We start from the raw sequence: 21,879 nt of genomic DNA, 5'->3' as shown, positions 1-21,879 counted from the left end.
GTTTCAATGATTTAATGTAAGACGTCAATGTCTCTGACATTCTGTTGTAACGATGCTATAATGATTTTACGTGCTGGAGGAGAACATATTTGAACTTCCTTATTTTTAGATTTCTACAAAACCATTAAAACCTGGGTATGTTTTACTCTGTACACTCCTGGGAAAAAGATGACCCTCTCTTTGTGAGAAAAAAAATACTTTAAACATTTTGAAGTTTGTGGAATTCTTGGATATTAGATACTTGTGACAAATTTTTGAGAAGTTAATTGTAAATGGGTTAGGGATAAGAATGCTAACTTTTGCTCTCAGCACACAGTTTTCATGAATATGGTATATACGCTGGTCATATTTGGATCTCAACAATCTGAGTATTTTTAAAACTGAGATAACAGAAGGTCAAAACCTGACTTGTTTCTCGAACCAGATATAAAGAGGGCTATGATTACTTTGAAACCAGTATAATAATACTGTTTTTCACACTCAATATAAATCACAATAGTAGCCAGCTGCACTTCAACAATATCAGACTAGCCATTACAATAAGAAAGGTTTTAGAAGAGATGATTTTTCTACTTCCTACAAGTCACAAGTCAAACAAAAAAAATGAGTTTCACTAGGTTATGTTCCAATAGTTCTCAAATTGCATGAAGCAAAATAAAAGACTTTTAGGACCAATATATAAGCAGGGAAATATTATTAATTTAGGTCTATTCCGTTACCTTAGGGAGCACCCACTACAAAGTACAAAGGCATGAAAAGTGCTATTTTCTCTCAAAGCTCACTGGGAATCTTTTTCTACCTAATTACTCCTACTAAAAGTGGGGGGGTGGAGCCAAGACATGACCACCCCCCTAACTTGCCACGTATTTGTATTCTTTTAAATTTTCTTCAGAAGCTTTGGAGTTCGAATGTCTTCTCAGTTTCTCATGCAATGTGTTTCTATAACTGTTGTATCTACGTCTGTGACATGTTGACTCTCCAACAATTACATTGCAAAGTGCTCTATGCCTGGCTGGTCCGCGTCTCTGTGACGAGGTCTCTCGTCAGATCCGAGGTGCTCACACCCACGCACACCGTGAAGGTGCAGTGGGGTGCGTTGCGCTTGTGCTGCTGAGAGGGTGGTCAGCGAGGGTGGTCAGTGTTGAACACGACACTGGGAGTAACAGTCACACCGGCTCTGCCCTCTGGGAATAACAGTCACACCGGCTCTGCCCTCTGGGAACAACAGTCACACCGGCTCTGCCCTCTGGGAATAACAGTCACAGCGGCTCTGCCCTCTGGGAACAACAGTTACACTCGCTCTGTCCTCTGTTGTCTGAAGTCTTGCTGGTGTTGGTTACACATATTGGTTACTTGCTCATAATTGGTGTCAAACATTTACAGGTAAGGACTGATTTAAGCTCTCAGGGGCAGTATTCAATATTCAAATATTTTCCCCATAAGTTTATATAACCAAGACTAATCATGACACAGAAGATTTTTTAATATTGTTTCTAAGAGGGGATAACATAATAAAAGGTCAAGACGAATACCAAAATATTTCATGAAAGTTAGGTAACATCACCCACATATCTTTTATCTGAGTCAGAGGTTTAATCTTTTTTTTTAATTTAAATTTTATTATAAAGGTGATAGACAAAGTGGTTAACCTTACATAAGTCAGGTAATGAGTCTATTTCTTTTTGAACGGTGTTACCCCCTCCCTCCACCCCTCCAAGTTGCAAAGTTCATTTCCAACATGGTGTCTAGGGAGTATCACTGTTACCGTGGCCCCACCATTTCTGTGATTCCCTGTCCATTCCCAAATCAGATAAACTTATATACAAGACAAAGGGTACAGAAATCAAAAACAGTGACAAAAGGGAATAAACCAAGGGGGTGTCGTGGAGAAAAAGAAAATAATCTGGTTTTGACTTAGAAAGTGATGATTGCATGATTTTCAGTTTATATCGGGTTATGTAAATGCCTCTTATTTGCATGGTCTTTATGGATCAAATCTTTGTTGTTACCATGCAAAATATTCATCCTGGAATGGGAAAGGCACCACTAGAGCATTACCAGCACAGGGTCCAAAAATGTACCAATTCCAGGGTGCCTATCCACTCCTGCACAGGCCTCCAGCAGAGACTCTCATGCAATGAGTATTCATTTCCATCTCAGTCTTTGAAAGGTTTCCTTTCTTCATCTAGCTCCCTCTCCTTACTTTCCACCTGGGTAACTAGTTCTCTGCACTCTTAAAAATATTCAGATTTTATACTTGTGCTATTCTAGAGTCTGTCTCCTGATTTATTTTTCCCTCTTTGTCTTTCCCTCCTTCCCTCCCTTCCTTCCTTCCTTCCTTCCTTCCTTCCTTCCTTCCTTCCTTCCTTCCTTCCTTCCTTCCTTCCTTCCTTCCTCCCTCCCTCCCTCCCTCCCTCTTTGTATTGGTTTTTGTTTGGCATATTTCTAGTAGCATTCATAAAGTTATAGTGATTTGGAGCAAGGGCACAGTACTACTTGTATATGGTCAAAATTCTATGGCACTATTTCTTAAGAAGCAAAGGGTCTTGACTACACATTCCATTCCTATTCCACCCACCATCTTGTCTTCACTTTTAATAACTTAGACATCTTTATTCATTGTTTTAAATAATGAGTTGCCCATTTTGAAGGCAGTTACAACTGGGCAGGTTTTTATTGTCTGTTTCTATCTTTTTCTTTTTTACCATATGTATCCTCTGGTTTCATTCATCTATTGAGAATTATAGTTGCTGCATTGACTGTACTTACTGAATCTGGGAAAGATAAGAGAACTCCTCTCTGATTATGAAAACAGTGGTGTGGTATTTTCCTTCCTCTATGAAGAACTTCTGCCATGAGCTATGGCTTGTAAGAATCAACTACAGTAACTAAAATATTTCTAGTAGAATATTGCCTTTCTCTCTATAAGGTCGGACAGTCTCTAGTTAACTAGGTTCCACTAGCTCTGAGCCGTCTACTTCCTTGCATGGAGATCTATTCTCGTCCTTTTAGGCATACTGTTATAAGAAATCGTGATTTATTTTTACAACACACACACACACACACACACACACACACACACACACACACACACACAATCTGAATATTGGGATTTGTATCTTACCCCAAGGATGTCACAGGCCTGCTGTCAAGAGTGGCAGGACTATCACTTCCTCCCCCTAAATTGTGCCCTCCTTTTCACTTATGTTGTGTTTCTTTGGGATCAAAGAAGAGTTCAGAAGCTGGAGACCGAAAGCATTTTCCTTATTCCCTGAAAGGAAATTTCTGTTTCCACAGTCCAGGTGTCATGACTCAGCTCGGTAATTCCAAATACGTGGGAGGCAGAAGTCAGGAGAAGGGCGGTCTATGGTGGGATCTGAGCACACATGAGACCCTATCCCAAGCGGAATTGAGGCAAAAGGGCTGGAGGCATGGCTCAAGTGGTAGAGCACCTTCTAAGGATACCCCAGCCCCGAGTTCAAACTCCTGTGCCACAAAACCAAGGAAAGCAGCAATCTGTTTCAGGTTAACAACATTCTGGGCACGCCTGTGCGAGGTGCCTCCTTACTGGTCACTCAGTGGCGTCAAGTTAATCCTAACCCTGTGGACAGCTTGTTCAGGAAATCGTCCCTTTGTCCATGGGTCCCTGCGCAGACCAGCCTAGTTCTTTTAGATTACACTGATTGTAAAGCTTCCTGTTTTGTTAAGAGCATGGTCTTGTGAGATGCCCCTTAACAAGACTTTCCAATGAGGTAAAAAAACTTCTTTAAATAGCTGGCAAAAGCTTAACAGAACATTTCAATCTGAGGAATTTAGAGCCTTTTCTACTAGGGAATCTTTTAAAAGCACAGCAGTATTACGCTTCCACTAGAGAGACCTGGACTCAGCCACTGAAGCAGCGAACTACTGTGATCGTAAGAGTTTTTTTTGATAACATAGTTAAATAAGGATGATTATATTTTGCATTATTATACCCCAATAGAGACATCAACTTACCAGTAGCTAGCATAAATCCAGTTGTGCATAAGCAATTAAAATGCTGCTTTTTATTTTAAAATAATTTATTTGCCTATGTCAGTGGTAAAAGGAGGGATTTCCCTGTGACCGTTCCATCACACACAGAAGGTCCTTCAGCCAACTCCCCCCTCCATCTCTTCCCCCTCCCTCCGAGTTCTTAGAGCAACTTCCCCAGGCATTGTGGCTCTGCGTGCATGCGTTGTGAGTAGAGCAGCCATGTCTGCTAGCTGTCCCTCTCCCCATAGCTGCCCTCCTCCCGCTCCCCATAGCTGCCCTCCTCCCCCTCATACTTATTCTTCGAGAAGGTCTTCTTTGGGCCAGCGGGGCATTCTGTGAATGCTTTAGGGAGTTGTGTGTGTGAGCCAACTTGCTTTCCATGTTAGCATCATTCTAGCCAGGCTTCTGGGGTGTGGGGGACAGCCGATCCTTTTTCCCTGAGATTCTCACTAGAAATGTGACCCACTGATGCCTCTTCCAGCACTTGGTTTGGGTTAGAGGGGGGTGGAATGCAGAGATTCTGGGTCTCCTGGTGTAGACAGGGCCTTTGGGGGGTCAGCAGCTGGCTCAGCCCCTCATACCTTGAGGAGAATATCTGTGGTTGGTGCATCTGTCCGCCCGCTTCTAACTTGAGACATAGGTCTTTCTCTTGGGTCCTGGTCCTTCTCTGCCTGCCCAACACTCAGGAAATGTCAACATCATCACATTTTCATAAGAGCTGAGTCCCGTGCTCGTCACTGCGGACCCAGCTGCACTCAGGGCTTGGTCCCTAGCCCCGCACATTCTTCCGGCTATAATGAGATCGCGTTAGAGAAACACTCCAGCCATATTGTATCACTTAAGGGTGTCGGGGAATTCGCCCCTGGAATTCCCAAGTCCCATGACAGAGTGTATGGGAAGATTTCTGCCTGGATTTGGTGTCAGGTAGACTTAGGTTTTCTTGCTTTTATCTTAAGAACATTTTACAGTGTGCTAGGTTTGTTTTTCTTCGGACTGCGCTTGCTTCTCAGATTACTCTGGACACTCTGGAATCCAACTTTGCCAGAAGGCCAGGTGTCCTGGCCCACACTCCTTTCTGCTCCTGGTTTCCCTCCCTATTTACCTCCTTCTGCTGCCTCACCATTTTGTAAGTTCCATTTGGTGGTTTAAAAAAAAAAAGACACTTGGATCAGACAAATAGAAAGTCCGCTAGAAAGTAGAAAGAGTAAGAGTGCTGGAAGAAGATGAATGGCAAGCAAAGCTGAGAAGGAAGCCGCCCATTACTTTTAACATGTATGATTTGAGCAAATGATATTTTCTTTGAAACTTACTCGCACGAAGGCCATGACCTTTGAATATGTTCACAAGACCCAGGTAAGGTTTGGAGACTCGGTTTCCCAGGCTGTGGATGCGGAAGAGTTGGAGGGCGCTGCTCATCCCTGAGGGCCGAGTGCTCTGAGCTCCCAGGCCTTCCCAGGAGCTCGCCCCCCTCTTCCTGTAGCTTACAACCAGGGGCACCCCCCAAATCGCAACTGACGACTTTCATCATCTCTATTCAGAAAGGGCCTCCACAAAGCATTGTGAGACATCATATCCATTTATTTCCATTGAACACCACGAGTATAGACTGACTCCTGAAGACGGGAAGAGGAAACAGTCCTAAATATAAATAATTGTCTCCTCAAAAACACCGAATCCCATCATCTCTTAGCTATGTTGTCAGAATGCAGCAGCAGTTTTCCTCTCCGTTCATGGCAGATCTGGCGTTTGCTTTAAGTGATCTGAGGAGGGGAAGGAGGTGACATTTAAGGACAGATTTGTGTGCCACACCCTAGCTCAATGCGGTGTGTACAAAGTACCAGAGCCCCGAGAGCTCGAGGGATTGCAGACGCAAAGGAACGGACCCGCCCAGGACCGCCCTCACGGAAAAGTGATAGGAGCCGTGTAAGCCACCAAGAGTAAAGGGAAAAATACACCGTTTCCTCGTGTCCTAGACAGCACACCAAGAAGTGACGGACACAGAGGGCCCTGAGCCCGGCTCCACTCCTCATGCCAACAACCGTGTGAGACGCAGTTTCCACCATGGCTTTAAGGAAGCCATGTTTTTAGGTGCCAGAGATTGCACACAATGAAACGCGTGGCTCCGCGCAGAAAAAGTGGCTTTGTGAAAAGCTTCGGTGGCGTGCAGGTGGATACAGGCCGTCTGCTCTGCTCAGAGGCACAGGTCTCATGAGCAGAGTCTGGATGCTTCCTTCCTCCTTCCCTCCCCCTCTTCTTCCTCCTCCTCCCCACCCCCTCCTCCCCCAACAGAACAAAAGAGTTTCCCATACAGGGCAAATGGGGTCCTGGCAGAGCCTGGCATTGTGTGTGTGGGAAGCAGTAGATGGTAAAGCGCTTTGGATGCTATTGTGGGAAGTCTGAACATTGCGCTATGTATGGGAGACCTATTCCAGAATCCTCTATGGAGGAGTGGCCTAGGATTCTGCACCAGAGATATTAACAGCCCCGAGCCAGTGAATCTGAGAACTGGACGCTGCAGGTTTTGATAGATATTTGTTCTTAAGGAGCAGAGTTCAGATCCAAACCAAGGTAGTGGCATTGGGGCGGAGAAGTAAACTGCGGGCTTGAGATTGGGATGCAGTGTGGTGGGGTAGGAGTGAAGCCGTTAATGTGAGCTCTATTTACAGCGGATCACAGCCCCGTCTGCATTATCAGCCCTCCACCCTTGCCCTCCACGTGTTGAAGTGCCTTCCTGGACTGGTTCTGCTCCGGTTCAGCCTGTGCTGACAGGGCCAGGTTGTGATCCCAGTGGAGGCTGACTCCCCCTGGGTGGGCTCCTGTCCTCCATCTTCCCCACTGCCCACCCCCCTGCGGGCCCTGCCGTCAGGACCTGCCACCACCCAGCGCCAACACGGCGTCCGGGGCCTATCCTCTTCCCCTCCCTCCTTCCCCTCCCCCCCTACTCTCCTCCCCCTTCCTCCCCTCCCTCCCACAGAAAGAGAAGGTCACATGTAACTGAACGCAGGGGTGAAACAGCGGTGTTCACTGGTTCACCCCGGCTTTACCCTCAAGCGGCGTTTCGTTTTGACTTGTGTTTTCATCTGTACTCCCCCCCCCAACAATCCCACCTCGCTCTGTCTCAGTTCACCGCAGCATTTTATTCCAAGCACAGGATACATTTTAAATCCCATGTGTCATCGGCGGAAGCCACCAGAATTGGTGGTTTTCTCATTCTCTCCTACTTCTAGAACACACCAATTCGGTAGACACTTCCACTGGAATATATAATTGAGAGCATTGTTTCTGCTGACATTGATTAGGGTTTACTAATCTGTAATGTTTATAAGTTTGCTTGTGGCAAAATTGCATTGTCTTTCTATTGAACTCATTGAAATTGAGAGCTTCCTGCCGTAGCTTCTTCACTGGGAGTCATTTCTAGTTCAGATATTTTTATTCAGTGCTGATTTGTGGAATGAGTCTCAAATCACAACCTGTAGTCTTCGCTCAGCCACGTTACTGCAATCTGATCAGAACAGTTTAGATCTTGATGTTTATTCCCTTAATAAAGAAGCATATTTATTACCTTGTTACTAGCTGGGTTGGGTTTTTTTTTTTTTGTATTTTGATAAATGTACTTCAATATGATCCTTGCCTCTGTAATCTCTTTAAAAATGTAATGTCTTTGGAAATATGGCTCTGATTATCATCCCTCACGAGCAGGAAATTCTCTGTGTTTATGTTTGCTTTTCTTGCAATTGCCCTACTTAAACTCAGCTGCAGTTGCCTGAGCTTGCTCCCATAGGCTCGCCGTTCCTCCCGCCCGGTAGCCACACTGACGGCCATTCTAGAAGGGAGGCTGAGGAGGGTACGTGGGCTGGGATGGGGAAAGCCATGCTCCCACCCCGTAAGGACGGGCGGGGACGCAGGCCAGAGCTTCCCAGCCACGTCCAAGCAGCAGCAAAGCAGAAGAAACTTCCTGGGACACAGAGGGAAGCTGGGAGAGGAGGAAGGAGAGGGGAAGGAGAGGAGGAGGAGAGGGGAAGAAGGAGAGGAGGAGGAGAGGGGAAGAAGGAGAGGAGGAGGAGAGGGGAAGAAGGAGAGTGGAAGGAGGAGAAAAGGGAGGAAGGAGAGGGGAAGGAGGAGGGGAGGAAGGAGAGGGGAAGGAGAGGAGGAGGAGAGGGGAAGAAGGAGAGGAGGAGGAGGAGGAGGAGAGGGGAAGAAGGAGAGGGGAAGGAGGAGAGGGGAAGAAGGAGAGGGGAAGGAGAGGAGAAGGAGGGGGGAGAAGGAGAAAGGGGAGGAGGAGAGGGGAAGAAGGAAAAAAGGGAGGAAGGAGAGGGGAAGGAGGAGAGGAGGATGAAGAGGAGGAAGGAGAGGAGGAAGGAGGAGAGGAGGAAGGAGAGGAGAAGAAGGAGAAAGGGGAGGAGGAGAGATCAGGGGAAGAAGAGATGGAGGAAGGGACACTAATGACATAGCTTAAAAATAAGTATTAGACAATGCTTGAAATCAATTATTTGCCCCAGATTCTCCAACTATAGGAGCTAGCAACTCTGTTTCTACCACAAACCATTCAGTATTGGCTTATATCAAACATAGCATCATCTCAGTAGAGGTTATAAAACAATTATTCATTTGATGCCCTCAAAATTAAAAAGAAAAGATGAATCCTCTGCTACTGTAATTCTTTTGTTTAGGATGATTGAAGTTTCTGGGTGTATGTCAGTGTTTGTAAACCTCCATGATACAAAACCTCACTGAGGTGTATCCGCAGCGCCCACAAATCCAGCCAGCTCATCTCGCAACTCAGTGGCTGCCCTCTCCTCCTCTCATCTGCCTACAGCTAGAAAGCAAATGTGCTGCAAGTCTACTTGGCAGACCCTCAGTCTGTGCTTGTCCATCTCTCACTGTAGAAACAGTATAACCTCCGTACTAATGTCGGCTAAGCAAGAACAATGCTCCATCAGAAACGCTTCAGGTCCCTTTCTTTCACCCCTACTTAGCTTCTGGACAAGGCAACACTTCCCACCCACTAACCCTGCACTGCAGAGGGACTGCAGGGTAGATTAGAGCCGGCGGCCTCCTGGCTTTCTTAGAAGTGCAATGTCTGAGGTGAACACAGGGAGGACAGTAATTGAATCTGGATATGAGCAGAAGTTCTCAGCTCAGGGCGATTGCTGCGGCAGTGACGGAGGGAGTGAGGACCTGAGAGCCCGAGGTGTTGACAGGCGTGGCAGGTGACCGAGGTACAGCCTTGTCTGTCAGCAGGGGCTGGGAGGCACCAGAGCCTCTGCCTGACCCCAGGCGCGCGGCGCGGGCCTGAAGGATGCTGCTGCTCCTCCTCCTGGGTAAGTGGACGGGGTCTCGGGTCTGCCCAGATTCATGGGATGAAGTCCCGCCAGCCCATGTGGAGCAGGGGCTTGTGATAGGAACGGCAGACTAGAGCACAAATGCGAAACACCGGGTGGGACTCTCGCGCCACCAGACCTGCTTCCTCGCGCGCTCGTCTCTAGTTCTATAGGAAATGAGAAGGGCAGGAGTCACTCGTGCTGTCTTGGTTTTATTGTACGGTAACCCACAGACTGAGTTGTGCTAAGACTTGTGGTATTGATATATATGCTAGAACCTCCCAGAATCTGTCCACACGTTATGGGATATTGAATCTTCAATTAGCCACTTTGCTTTAGGGTTAAACATACATCAGATCAGTTTTAATTATTCAGTTCCTATAGTTTTAAAGTTTAATGTTTAGTGACTATGTACTCAGTTTCTGTAATTTTAAATACTGATATTTGCTAACTAGGAGCCATTTGGCAGAGTAAACAATAGCAAATTCTTTTCATTATGACCTAGGGAGAACATAGGATTTATTTCTAATGTGTTAGATTTTATGAATGTATTATAAGACGTTGGTAAAAGAAATCCACAAAAATTTCCTTGTGTGGGGCTAGGAATATGGCCTAGTGGTAGAGTGCTCGCCTCATATACATGAAGCCCTGGGTTCGATTCCTCAGCACCACATATATAGAAAAGGCCAGAAGTGGTGCTGTGGCTCAAGTGGCAGAGTGCTAGCCTTGAGCAAAAAGAAGCCAGGGACAGTGCTCAGGCCCTGAGTCCAAGCCCCAGGACTGGCAAAAAAAATAAATTTCCTTGTGTGATTGTAAAGCTTTGATATCTTCGGCAGTTTGCAGGGATGCACTTGGTGGTCTGTTGGCTGTTTTTTTTTTCAGTGCTAGGAATTGACCCTGGAATTGTGGGTGTTGAGGAAATGTTCAACCACTATGCTACAATATTTGATAGAATCTGTAAGCTGTGACCAGGAAAAGGGAAAGTGATGATTTTGTTAATCTCTGATTTCTGGGTATGAATAAACAAAGCCAGGATACGTTGGGTTTGTGCCAGGCTAGTAGATAATAATGAATAAAGGCACATTTGTGAGCTAAAAAAATGAGGAAGTTTCTATTAATTTGAATCCCTCAACTTTTTTTTCCAGTCCTGGGGCTTGAACTCAGAACCTGAGCACTGTCCCTGGCTTCTTTTTGCTGAAGGCTAGCACTCTGCCACTTGAGCTACAGCACCATTTCTAGCTTTTTCTAAATATGTGGTGCTGAGGAATTGAACCTAGGGCTTCATGTATGTGAGGCAAGCACTCTACCACTAGGCCATATTCCAAGCCCTGAATTCCTCAATTTTTATAATGTTTAAGGTTTGATATTTGTGAAGTAGATACTTGATTTCTGTAACTTTAATGTTCAACATGAAAGACAACCTTAGTCAAATGGGGGCTAGTGAGAATGAGACAGGAAGATTTCCAGGCAAAGTCAGCCTTGACAGCACACTGAGAGTCTGCTGCAAAACAGAACTAAACTAGAAACAGCCACAAAAGAAGCAATAATAAATGGCACAAAACAATGACAGTTTCTGATAAGTGATCAAGCAATTCCAGTGTTAGAAACTTTGAAGAAGTGGGTTAGTCTCAGTAACTCAGGTCCAGTACGGAAAGGATTTTCTCTATGCTCACCAGGCACAAAACCTTGGCCAGGGAGACCAGTCATGAACACACACACACACACACACACACACACACACACACACACACACACACACACTGTAAAAGGAAAGGCTGACAAAGGAAAGGACAGTCTTAGAAACAGTTTTAAATGAACAGTGGTTAAAGGAGGTATAGATCGAGTCTTAAAAATCATAAAGTCTGATGTTAAGGATGCAAACGGCGACATCTGAAGAGTGAGTCGGAAAGAGTCAAATCCCTAACTATGGCTGGAGGAGCAACCAGGGAGGGAGAATGAGGAGAACAAATGCACAGCCCCCGTGTAAGCGTCTTGTACAGGAGTAGCACAGAAAGGAGGGAGTAAAGGTGCCTTCCAACCGTAGCACATTCCTGCCATGTTGGTGCCCCGTGACTGTGTTCTTCCCCATGGCCGGCTTCGATGGGAGGAGGGTACCGGCAGGCGGTCACCTGCTGCTCACTGTTTCTGGTTGCTGTTGCTCCAGCTGCAGGACTGAGCTTGGAAGATGGCTCCGGGGCGGGCGCCGGCGGCTTGGCCCGCGCGGGGACTGGGCCTGAGCACGTGCGGAGCGCGGTGGAGGAAGCCTGCACAGCACCAGGTAGACTGAGCTCCGAGAGGCCGTGCCAGCTCCGGCAAGGGGGAGGGGCGGTGTCCAGCTCTGGGAGGCTCCTCCAAGTTCACCCTGAGCTGGGTGGGGGGTGGGGGGGGTGGGGGTGGGGGCTCCTCCCGGTTCACCCTGAGCTTGGGGGGTGGGGGCTCCTCCCAGTTCACTCTGAGCACAGTCTTGTGCCAATGCTCAGATGATTTTCTTGCTCATCACACTGTGCAGAAGGCTACAATTCCATGCGTGCTTCCCAGAGCCGTGGCTCCACGTCTTCCTCACAAAATACCACATCACTCAGAAGTTAACTTGTCAGTGATGTAAACATGTGTGATAACAATTTTTATTTATTTGCACATTTATACTATTCATTTTACATTCTTGCAACCTATAGGTTTTATTCCAAATGGGTCAAAGATAAAAGCAAACAATTCTATTGTTCACTAGTCCTATGTAGCCCCCAAATTTGAGGAGCTGTTCAAAGAGAGGAGCAAGGACAGGATATTCCTATAAAGAAAATAATGTGGGCATATTCATGTCACTGATCAACACGGAATGAAAGCATCAGAGGACGACTTCATCTCAATACAATAGATATATCAAAGAGTGAGACATTCTTTAATATTGTTACATCAAATTTATTTTTAAAACCCGTATTCTAATGACAATTTACCAGTCATGCATCACAACCACAGTAATACTCTAGAACTGTGATGAGCCGTATGGAATATTCTGTAAGACAAACTCAGAATGGAAAAAAATGTGAAAAATGGTTTTTTTCATGAGTCACCGTTCTTTCACCCATTTCACAAGGATTGGGTTCTGTGAGGCTCATTCTCACCGCCCTCAGGCGTCGGGTTAAAGGCGGGGGAGGGGGGGCGCTCCCGGTTCCTCAGGGTAGCTCGGAGAGTGAGCCCTCAGACCTCCTCCGGCAGCCGGACCTGGCCGGATCACAGCGGCTGCGGAGGCATCGGCCATGAGGCCATTTCTCCACCTCCGCCCCTGATTAGATACACGGACTATTCACACTGAAAGAGTGCTCTGGCTATCTAGTCTAACAGACATATTACTATTCAAGGAAAAATAATTCCCAAGGCATCATTTGCCTTTGAAGAGCAGAGGATGGCCAAAAAGAATCTGTTCTTTGTTTTGATGATGAAACGTCTTGCTGTATTTTATAAGGCAATTTGAAATGTGTATGGATAAAATGACAGTCTTGGTATGGTGAATTATAAGTTATTTATGTATCTTCGTATACAGAGAGCAAGTCATTTGCAGTAAATTGCCATCATATTTGCATAATTATTTCATGCATAAAACTGAAATGGAAATATTCTCAAATGCACCACAAGTAGATTGAACTCAAATCGTTTTCTTCAGAATAATGAATACAAGAAGTTGTCAGGGAGAGGAATGTGGCTTTTTAAATTAAAGCAGAAAATGAACTATTGTTGCTTATGAATGACTCATTTATTCAACAATATATATTGAGTGCTTCCTAGGTGTCATGGACACTTTATTTCTTATAACACACTTGGGGTCCCACGCATACTTTTGCTATAATCTTAGAGTGACATGTAAAATAAAACAGCCGATGAAGACAAAATATTGAATAAAAAAGCCAGTGGAGCAAAATAAACTACATAGCACTCTGGTCACTTGAGTAAGAACAGCTTTGAAAACGAGGGGGCCAAACACTGACATAGTGTGTGGTGATACAGTGATCGTAAAATGTAGAAACTTAAAACTAGTTTAGAAGAATCACTTATGGGAAAAATACTGTAAAAATAGACATTATTTTAAAAGGTGTCCTGTCGGTATCCTGCACTGATTCCCCGATAATCTTGGTGTGCCGATGATTCCGGTTGATATGTTTGAAAACACTTTGGAGAGGAGAACCCCAAAGCTTTATTCCAGCTCCTATCTGTGATGTGCTATGTTTGACTGAAATCCAGGCGACCCCTGCACGGTGAGGAATTCTTGGCACTGTGTGGTGCGCATCCTGGCTGGGGTGGAAAGCCACCCCAGCTTAACGAGTGTCTCTGCACTGGCGAGCTCTAGTGTCCTGTGAACAAGTTTCTTGGACAGAAATGCATCCATAGCGCAGGTAAGATGTGTGGAGGGAGCTGTTCCTTCAAAGCTCAGACCTGCTCCAGAACGCTGTGTGGTTCTGTTACACGCTGCTGGATGCTAATTGATGTTGTTTTTATTCTGTTGTTGATGTCTGTATTCATGCAGGATTTTGGTGGGTTTTTTTTTTCTTATAACTTCTTTGCTTTGTTGGTTACATGGCTAATGCCCTTTGGAGGCGAGAGAGGAACTATTTCCTTCTTTCAGAGCATGACATTGGTTGCATTGCTTCCAGTTGACACAAGTAAGAAGCATTTCAAAATGACTCATGGGGTGTAGAACAACATAGGATTTTAAGTTAATAAAGCCTAGCATGGGGCTGGGAATGTGGCCTAGTGGCAAGAGTGCTCACCTCACGTACACGAAGCCCTGGGTTCAATTCCCCAGCACCACATGTATAGAAAAGGCCAGACGTGGCGCTGTGGCTCAAGTGGCGGAGTGCTAGCCTTGAGCAAGAAGAAGCCACGGACAGTGCTCAGGGTTACGTGTTACACGCTTGGCTCCTCTTTCACAAATTCTCCTGGGAAACTGAACTCATCTCTTTGTTTTCCTTCCAGACACTGTGAGAGAGGACGATACATTGAAACGGGATCTGGCTACGGCCCCTCCTCTCGGTAATGCTCGTTCATGGTCATTTTCAGCTGCATTGTCAGAGCTCTGGGTGGGTGTAGAACAGGCTGCGGGGGTGAGCAGCTCCCCTGAGGCAAAGCGTGCAAAGCCATCACACACACACACACACACACACACACACACACCGCACTGGAGGGCGAGCCTTTCCAGGGCGCACGCTGTGTGTGTGTGTGTGCGTGTGTGAGGGGGTCTTCACAGTTGTCTATTTTCTAGACTCTCTATTTACCTCGTGGAACAGCCCCGTGGTGACGTGGCTCACTCACCCCTTGTACCCAGGTCCCCATCAGCTGGGGCTCGGGCCGGGCAGCTCAGCGGCCGCCTGCGAGCCTGGGGCTTAGCGTTGTGTCGTCGCCAGCCAGGCCTGGGCCCGGGGTGGGGGACGCCAGGCCAGGCCGCGGCCGCCCCCCCCCCCCCGGGCCTCTCCGGACGCAGCCCGGCCACCGGCCCTGTCCCTTCCGCAGGACGCGGGCGGAGCGGGTCGTGCTGGGACGCGGCGCGGGCGTGCTTGGAGGACGCGCGCTGCAACACGCGGCTGGCCCCCTTCCTCCAGGCCTGCCCGGCCGGCGGGCGCCCCTGCGACCCGGAGCGGTGCCGGGCCGCCGCCAGGCGCTTCTACCGGAGCTCGCCGCCGGCCACGGCCCGGGCGCTGGCCCTGTGCGGCTGCGAGGGCCCCGACGACCGCGACGCGCTCTGCCGCCCGGCGCGGGAGGCCGTGCACGGGCTGCGCTGCGCGCGCCCCGCCCCGCGCCCCGCCTGCCTGCAGGTGGCCCGCCAGTGCGCGCGCGACGGGCTGTGCAGGTGAGGCGCCTCCCCCCCCCCGCGCGCCCCGCCCCGCCCCGCGCCCCGCCCCGCGCCCCGCCCCGCGCCCCGCCCCGCGCCCCGCCCCGCGCCCCGCCCCGCGCTGCCTGCAGGTGGCCCGCCAGTGCGCCCGCGACGGGCTGTGCAGGTGAGGCTCCTCCCCCCGCGCGCGCCCCGCCCTCTCCCGTCCACAGGGCCCGAGTGCACACCCAGGCCGTGCACACCCAGGCCGTGCGCCCCGGGCCGAGCCAGGCCGCTCGTCTCCACATCTGCCACGCATGTGCGCTCCTCTCCTTTTATTTTTCTGAAATGCAAATGGAGCGCAGGAATCTGGAACGCAGCCTTTCGGGATGTCAAGGTTTGGCAGCCAGGGACGACTGCCGTGAAATCATGCGTTCCAGGTGCACTCGGGGTTTCCTTGGCGCTTTCTGCCCTGCCCGGGGCAATGACACCGGCTGTGAGGCGGCCCAGGGATCCCCGGCGGCCGTCCTTTCTGCCCGGGGCTGGGTGTGGTGAAGGCCTGGGCAGCTTGGGTGTAGGGGGCACATGGCCTGCCCCTGTGTCTGCCATGATTCCAGCACCGGGCACCCCGACTCCCTCTTCCCACCCGGGGTGGAGCACTTAGTAACTGACCTGGGGCAGTCCATCCAAAAAATACACTGATGAAGCATGTACTGTGACCCTAGCCATCAGTGACCAGGACTCAGAACTAGTATGGCTGGGTCAGCTCGCTGTCATCCACCACCCTGTCTCCTCCCCTCCGGCACTGTTCACTGCGTGTCCTCATGCAGGAACCCCATCTCTGTGTGTGTTCACCCCCTCCATTCCCTTCAACCTCCTCCGCCCCAGCCGGCCCAGGTACCTCCCCGTTGGCTCCATGCTTACGTAAACGTGTGTAAAGGTGCCCGGCAGGCCTGGATTCCCTGATGAGTGAAAACACGCATGCTTTGGCTTTTGATCAGGTGTGTCAGATGTGTGGAAGTGTTACATGAAATCTCCCTACTCCACCCCCTTGTACTAACACAAACACTTTTATCAAACAAAGAGCAAGGAGCACCCTGGGGGTTTAGGGAGACAGAGCTTGCTACACTCTCACCTTGCGGTCCACCGCCGGCCGAAGACTGAACAATTATGTGATGTCAGCTGCTTCCATCTAGCTGATTGTCTCCATTTTAACTTGCAAAATGGTTTCAGACCTGACACACACTTGTGCCGTAAGATAAACTCTTCCCTGTTGGCCATATGCTATGAGGGAGTGGGGAAAACTCCCGGCACAATAGTGAAACTTTGATGGATTCATTGCGTCAAGAAGGTCGAGTAGACCAAGGTTCTCAGAGGAGTTTAATGGTGGAGTCTTCTTGTGCGAATGCACAGCCTCACCTCCATTATTTTAGAGCATATGGCTTAATTCCTCTGAGTGAACAATCAAAGCAACGTTGAAAACAGTTTTGTGCGTCAATTTACACTTTTCAAATGCATTTACCAACTCCAAAGTCGTCATTAGTAAAATACTGCATTTCACCATCCTAAGATGTGCACTTGCTGTACCTGGTAACATCCGGACGTATTCACGGTGAGGATGAACTTCCTCTCCGAAGCGTTTGGTGCAGGGGCCCAAGGGCCACCGGCTCTCTAATGATGTTAAACCCGTGCTCTCTACATTTTCTATTTTATGTACAAATACACATTTCTTTTGTGTAATTTCTGTCCTTCCTAGATGAGTTCAGGGCCGTGTGACTCCAATTTCCTTTCACTTCGTGCAAATACTTCCTTAATGATATGTACTTTCTTTTATAGAAGTGATGAAAATATTATACAATATGAGTACTCAACACGAAAGGATAAATCCTGAGCAAATTTTGCCTCAGGGGCGTTTCCAGCATTCATATTAAATTGTTGTTACTGTAATTCAGATGACAATAAGGATAAAAATGAAAAACCCCTTATCACTTCTTTCTACAGAAGATCAGGGTGCTTGGTTTTTGCTTTTGTGTCTTATTTTTTGGCCAGTCCTGGGGCTTGGACTCAGGGCCTGAGCACTGTCCCTGGCTTCTTTTTGCTCAAGGTGAGCACTCTACCTCTTGAGCCACAGCGCCACTTCTGGCATTTTCTGTTTATGTGGCTTCAAAAGTGCTAATAAATCTCTCGAGCATTTTAGTGTAAATCGCTCACTGAAGCAAAATTAGCAATGAGGGAAAATCCTTCCGGAACAGGCCCTTATCTTTCACTCACAGCTTCAGGCACTCTCCAGATGTTTCTTTTCTGCCTGTGCTCCTTAGTTTGCTGCTATGCACGGGTATCGGGGTCTATCTTCCTGTACACCTGTCTTTCATTGAGGGGAATGGTCCTCCCATATTAATGTGAAATACTACTACTCAGAGCCAGTGGCTCACGCCTGCAGTCCTAGCAAGTCAGGAGGCTGAGATCTGGGGGTCTGGGAGACTTTAAGCACCCAAAAGAGCTGGAAGTGAAGCTGTGGCTCAAGTGACAGGGCACCAAGCCTTGAGCAAAAACAGTTCAGGGACAGCTCCCAGGCCCGAGGCCCAACACAAGGGAAAAGACGATTTAAAGGGCTCTGAGGCTAATTGCATTCCTTCACTCTTCCTGCAGAGGGCGCTATCAGGCATTTCAGTCGGCGTGCTGGCCCCAGGTGGCGGGGAAGTGCCAGGAGGACGAGGCTTGCATCGGTCTGTTGAGCAAACAGGACCTGCGTTGCTCCGGAAATGACGCGTGCAAAGCCGCCTTCGTGGGGACGCTGGGCACGGTCCTTCAAGAGCAGTGCACCTGCCGGGCCGCGGCGCAGAGTGAAGAGGCCGCGTGTAGGACCTTCCAGCACCTGCTTCAGAGGACGTCGTGCTTCAGTGAGTCCTCCAGGAAAGACTGCCATCTCTGTCTGTCTGTCAACCGTGTATCTGCCTGTCTGTCACCCACCCAACCCATCCATCCATCCATCCACCTGTGTCTCCATCTACCTGCCCACCCATCTTCCTTCCTCTCTTCCTGTCTGCTTGTGACTGACTATTGATCGCCCACTGGTCATCTAACCCAGAGAACTGCTTCGCAACCCCACGTGCATTTGCTCTCCTCTCCTTATGTTCTGTGTGGCTGATGACTTGCTCACCTGACAGCCAGTGCTGCCTTAGAGCAATACCAAATATCGTTTGTTGCTTTGGGTACCAAAAGCACAAGACATGTCACTTGTCAGAGAGCAGAGTATGTAAGATGCCTGTTACCTACACGACCGGTAGCCGATGCGGAAGATGTGCTTACTGGACCCGTCATTCCGTGGGTGGGGTTTGGACCCCTCGTGGGGCCGGCCGTCCGGGGCTTCGACCCAGACCGGAGGGTCCAGCCTGGCCCCGGCAGCCTCACGGCTGGGCAGCCACGCTCTCTGGCCCGGACCCTTCGAGTCATCCGCCCTGAGACTCCTACATGACAGAGAATCTCTTGTAGCTAGGCCCGAAAGAGCAGGGCTGTCAAGTGTCTACTAAACTCTTCCAAATTCTCATCCAGTCTCAAGGCAGGATCCCATGCAATTTGCAAACTAGATGACCCAGGGCTCCGGAGGAGACCAGCAACCTGCGAATTAAAGACCGCTTGCTGTCTTAGCAGTCAACACAAAGGCCCAGCTCCCCCCCCCCCCCCCCCCCACTTACCCACGGTGGACCTGTCGGCATAGCCTGCTGGCCATCAACTCTGAAATGAGGAGGAAGGAGGGGGCACAGCTCACAGCAGTGAGGATGGGCACACAATCACCCAAACGGTCAGCGTGAGTGAGAAGTACACCTTCCATCTGGATTTAGCTACCGCGTTGAGTCTGTCTGTGTACTTGGGCCTCTTATGATCAGAAATAATATTTCCTTTTATCTCTCCCTGCTTGGCATGCAGCAATAGCCCTGGTAGCATGAGAGAGTCCTCATTTTAATCTTTCCCATCTCTGCTTGAACAAACAAATCATTTTTTTTCCGTCTCAAGCTTGTCTTACGGCCAAAGCTCTCGCGCAGTGTTGTCTGATCCCACGGGATCCGCCTGCTGCTCCAAACGGCCTCACACGATGCCGCAGGCTTGAGCAGCCCGACCTCCCTGCACATTGTCCGGTCCGCCGCCCTGCCAGCCCCCCAGGAACACCGGGCCCGCCCCCTAATCCTGTGTGTGTCACCCGCACCTCAAGGTACACATTCTTACACCGGCTGAGGATAGACACGAGGGACATACAGTCTGCTCTCAGTAGACTCACCCACGACATAAACATAGGTGTGAGGGAGGAATTAGGGTGAGACTGGAACGCTAAATTCGCATAGCTGCTTCGTGATTTCAGAGTCTCTCCCTGTGTTGCCGTGCCCTCCTGTGAGTTCATGGGTTCTCCTATCCTGCATGTGCAGAATAATCGGCCGCACTGGATCCTTCCATGAGCCAGTGGCGAGTGGATCATAAATCACTTCCATTTCTACCCCCTTGCTAGTGGCACTGGGACCCTGGGACGCGGTGTCCGGTAGGAAGGGGATTGTCTTTGACGCATAGCAAGTCAGTCCCTGGCACTAGTACATATAAAGTGCTGGCTCTCTAAAACTCCTCCTATGGAATGAACACCGGGGCTGAGCATATGCTGGAACACTTAAACTTGTCTCCGAATAAGTGTCCTTTCTGAGTCATAATGCAGGGAATGGACCGGGGCTCGCGCCTAGCTTCTCAGGTGGGAGCCATTTTGAAGGAGGAGCAGAGGCTGCTGTGTGGATGACAACTGTGCTGTTCTGGGTGGAGGTTTCTTCCACCTCTGGGGCCGAGCGGCCTCCTTTGGGATCCTTCTAGGATGCTTGGTGAGATGCTTCTTCACAGGACAAGGAAGGACAAAGCACGGCGAGTTGCAGGTTGGCCTCCTCCTCCCGCAGGAGCCCCAGGAACTTGATTTGTGGAGGTTGTGTGTGGTGCGTGCTGGGTGGTTGAGACGTCAGCAGCGCGGAAGTGTTTCCTTGGTGAGGAGCGTCCACGCAAAGATGGGTGGGATTGGATGCTATAGGAGGCATGTGTTGGTCAGAGAAGAAGACAAATCCCTGTCCAGAGCAGGGCAAACGCCTGTCGGAGGCGTCGGTGACTGTCTCAAGGTCAACAGGTCATACGGTGACCGCAGCCCGTGGCTCGTCTGCCCGAGTGCGGGCTGCGCCTGTGTCTTTGCGATGGCGGGGGATTCTCCCTTCCGCGCGAGCAGTGCGGATCGTGAGCAGAGCCAGAGGGGCGTTTTCACTGCACAAGTGCGGGGCGGCTCGGCAGAGACCCTTGCCGCCCCTCTGGGGCCTCTGTTCTTGCTGGCTGTCTGTGACGGAGACCCTCTGCTACCAGGCAGGAACCTGACCCAGACATCACTTACCCAGCGCGACTCCAGGGGCCGCCCGTGGCCCCGGGTCTCTGCTGTGTGTCTGGCTTCATGTTTGACTTCTATGCTCGATGCAGACTCTGCGTATTCCTAAGGAAATTCTGGGAAGCTTCCTCAAGAGCCAGCTGTTTATCCAGTTCTACTCAGAATGGTCTTCTGTTACAAATGAGAGGCCTGGGACCCCAGCACCAAGCCCAAGCCATGCAGGGGGGACCTCTGCTTCTCAAGCCCAAATAATTTAGAGAGATAGTCACAGACGTATGTGTATATTAGATACTATATATAGCAGAAACTCTATATTAGAATCTCTCTGTGTCTCTCTCAGAACTCTGACTCTGTTGGCTGGGACAGAGCTCAGAAATCTGCATTTTAAAAAAACGACCCATCTGCTTGCAATGCTAGCCAAGTTGGGGAAGCATGCTCTCTCAAATCCACATGTGAGCGAGACCATCACCAGGCTTTGGCCCAAAGTCTCTTTTCACTCTCGCCTTGCAGGGGGTGAGGAACTTCCCCCCTCAGAGAAAGCAAGGCCATGAGGCTCTCTCGTGGCCTGTGGGACCCCAGTGCTCCCAGGAAATGAGGGGTGGACGTTAGCTGGTCAATGAGAGAGAGAGAGAGAGAGAGAGAGAGAGAGAGAGAGAGAGAGAGATTCAGACACACGGAGAAGTGGGAGGGAGAAGGAGAGCGAGGAATATTTAACATTTCTCTCGGTGTCAGCACTGTCCTTGAATATAGTACAATGGTGTTTCTTTCTTTTGTTAGAGCTCTATAACAATAATGATAATAATAATAATAATAATACAGCCTCTTGAGTATACATTTCAGTCTTTCATGTTTCCACACACACTGGAATTCCCAATTTATTTAACCACAAGAGCCAGAAGTTCACAGGAGGGGGCATTCTGAGCTCCCTTTATCTTCTGACGCGTTTCCTTGTATGGCTGGGCTTTTGGGAGTTCTGAGGTCGCCACGGAGCAGCGTCGATGCTGCAAGTGAGCGACCGCCCTCAGGTCTCCCTGCATTCCCTCCCCGCCCCCCCCCCCCGCCCCCACGTGTCTGGACTCGGTGGTAGGGAAGCGGCAGGGCATCTCCTTCCCCTGGTGCGAGGCGGACGGAAGGCCGCGCCCGCCACCCCGGCGGGGAGCTAGCGAATGTGCCCACGTCTGACATGGGTTCCGTCTTAGGGGAGAGCTCGCGGCTCCTGCGTGGCCCCGCCGCCCGCTTTCCGCTTGCCTGTCGCTCCTCCTGCTCTGTGCTTGCTCGTCTACCAGTCCCGCGTGGCAGACACCAAGATGCCAGCAAGACTGTTCTGTTCATCTCACTTGCCGGCACTC

The 21,879-nt window shown here is 49.4% G+C and overlaps 1 protein-coding gene across 1 annotated transcript; it reads left to right on the top strand.

Moving 5' to 3' along the window:
• The first annotated feature begins 5,337 nt into the window (after positions 1–5,337).
• Gfral (GDNF family receptor alpha like) lies at positions 5,338–18,610 on the top strand. Its single transcript, XM_048347530.1, is given in 9 exon segments — positions 5,338–5,367; positions 5,988–6,102; positions 11,500–11,613; positions 13,572–13,637; positions 13,640–13,723; positions 14,304–14,360; positions 14,838–15,174; positions 17,785–18,035; positions 18,423–18,610. Coding segments are annotated over 9 exon segments (1,242 nt in total).
• The last annotated feature ends 3,269 nt before the right edge of the window (positions 18,611–21,879 follow it).

The sequence above is a fragment of the Perognathus longimembris genome, chromosome 6 (assembly GCF_023159225.1).
Source record: "Perognathus longimembris pacificus isolate PPM17 chromosome 6, ASM2315922v1, whole genome shotgun sequence".
Taxonomy (NCBI): Eukaryota; Metazoa; Chordata; class Mammalia; order Rodentia; family Heteromyidae; genus Perognathus; species Perognathus longimembris.
This window is presented reverse-complemented; position numbering and strand designations above follow the sequence as displayed.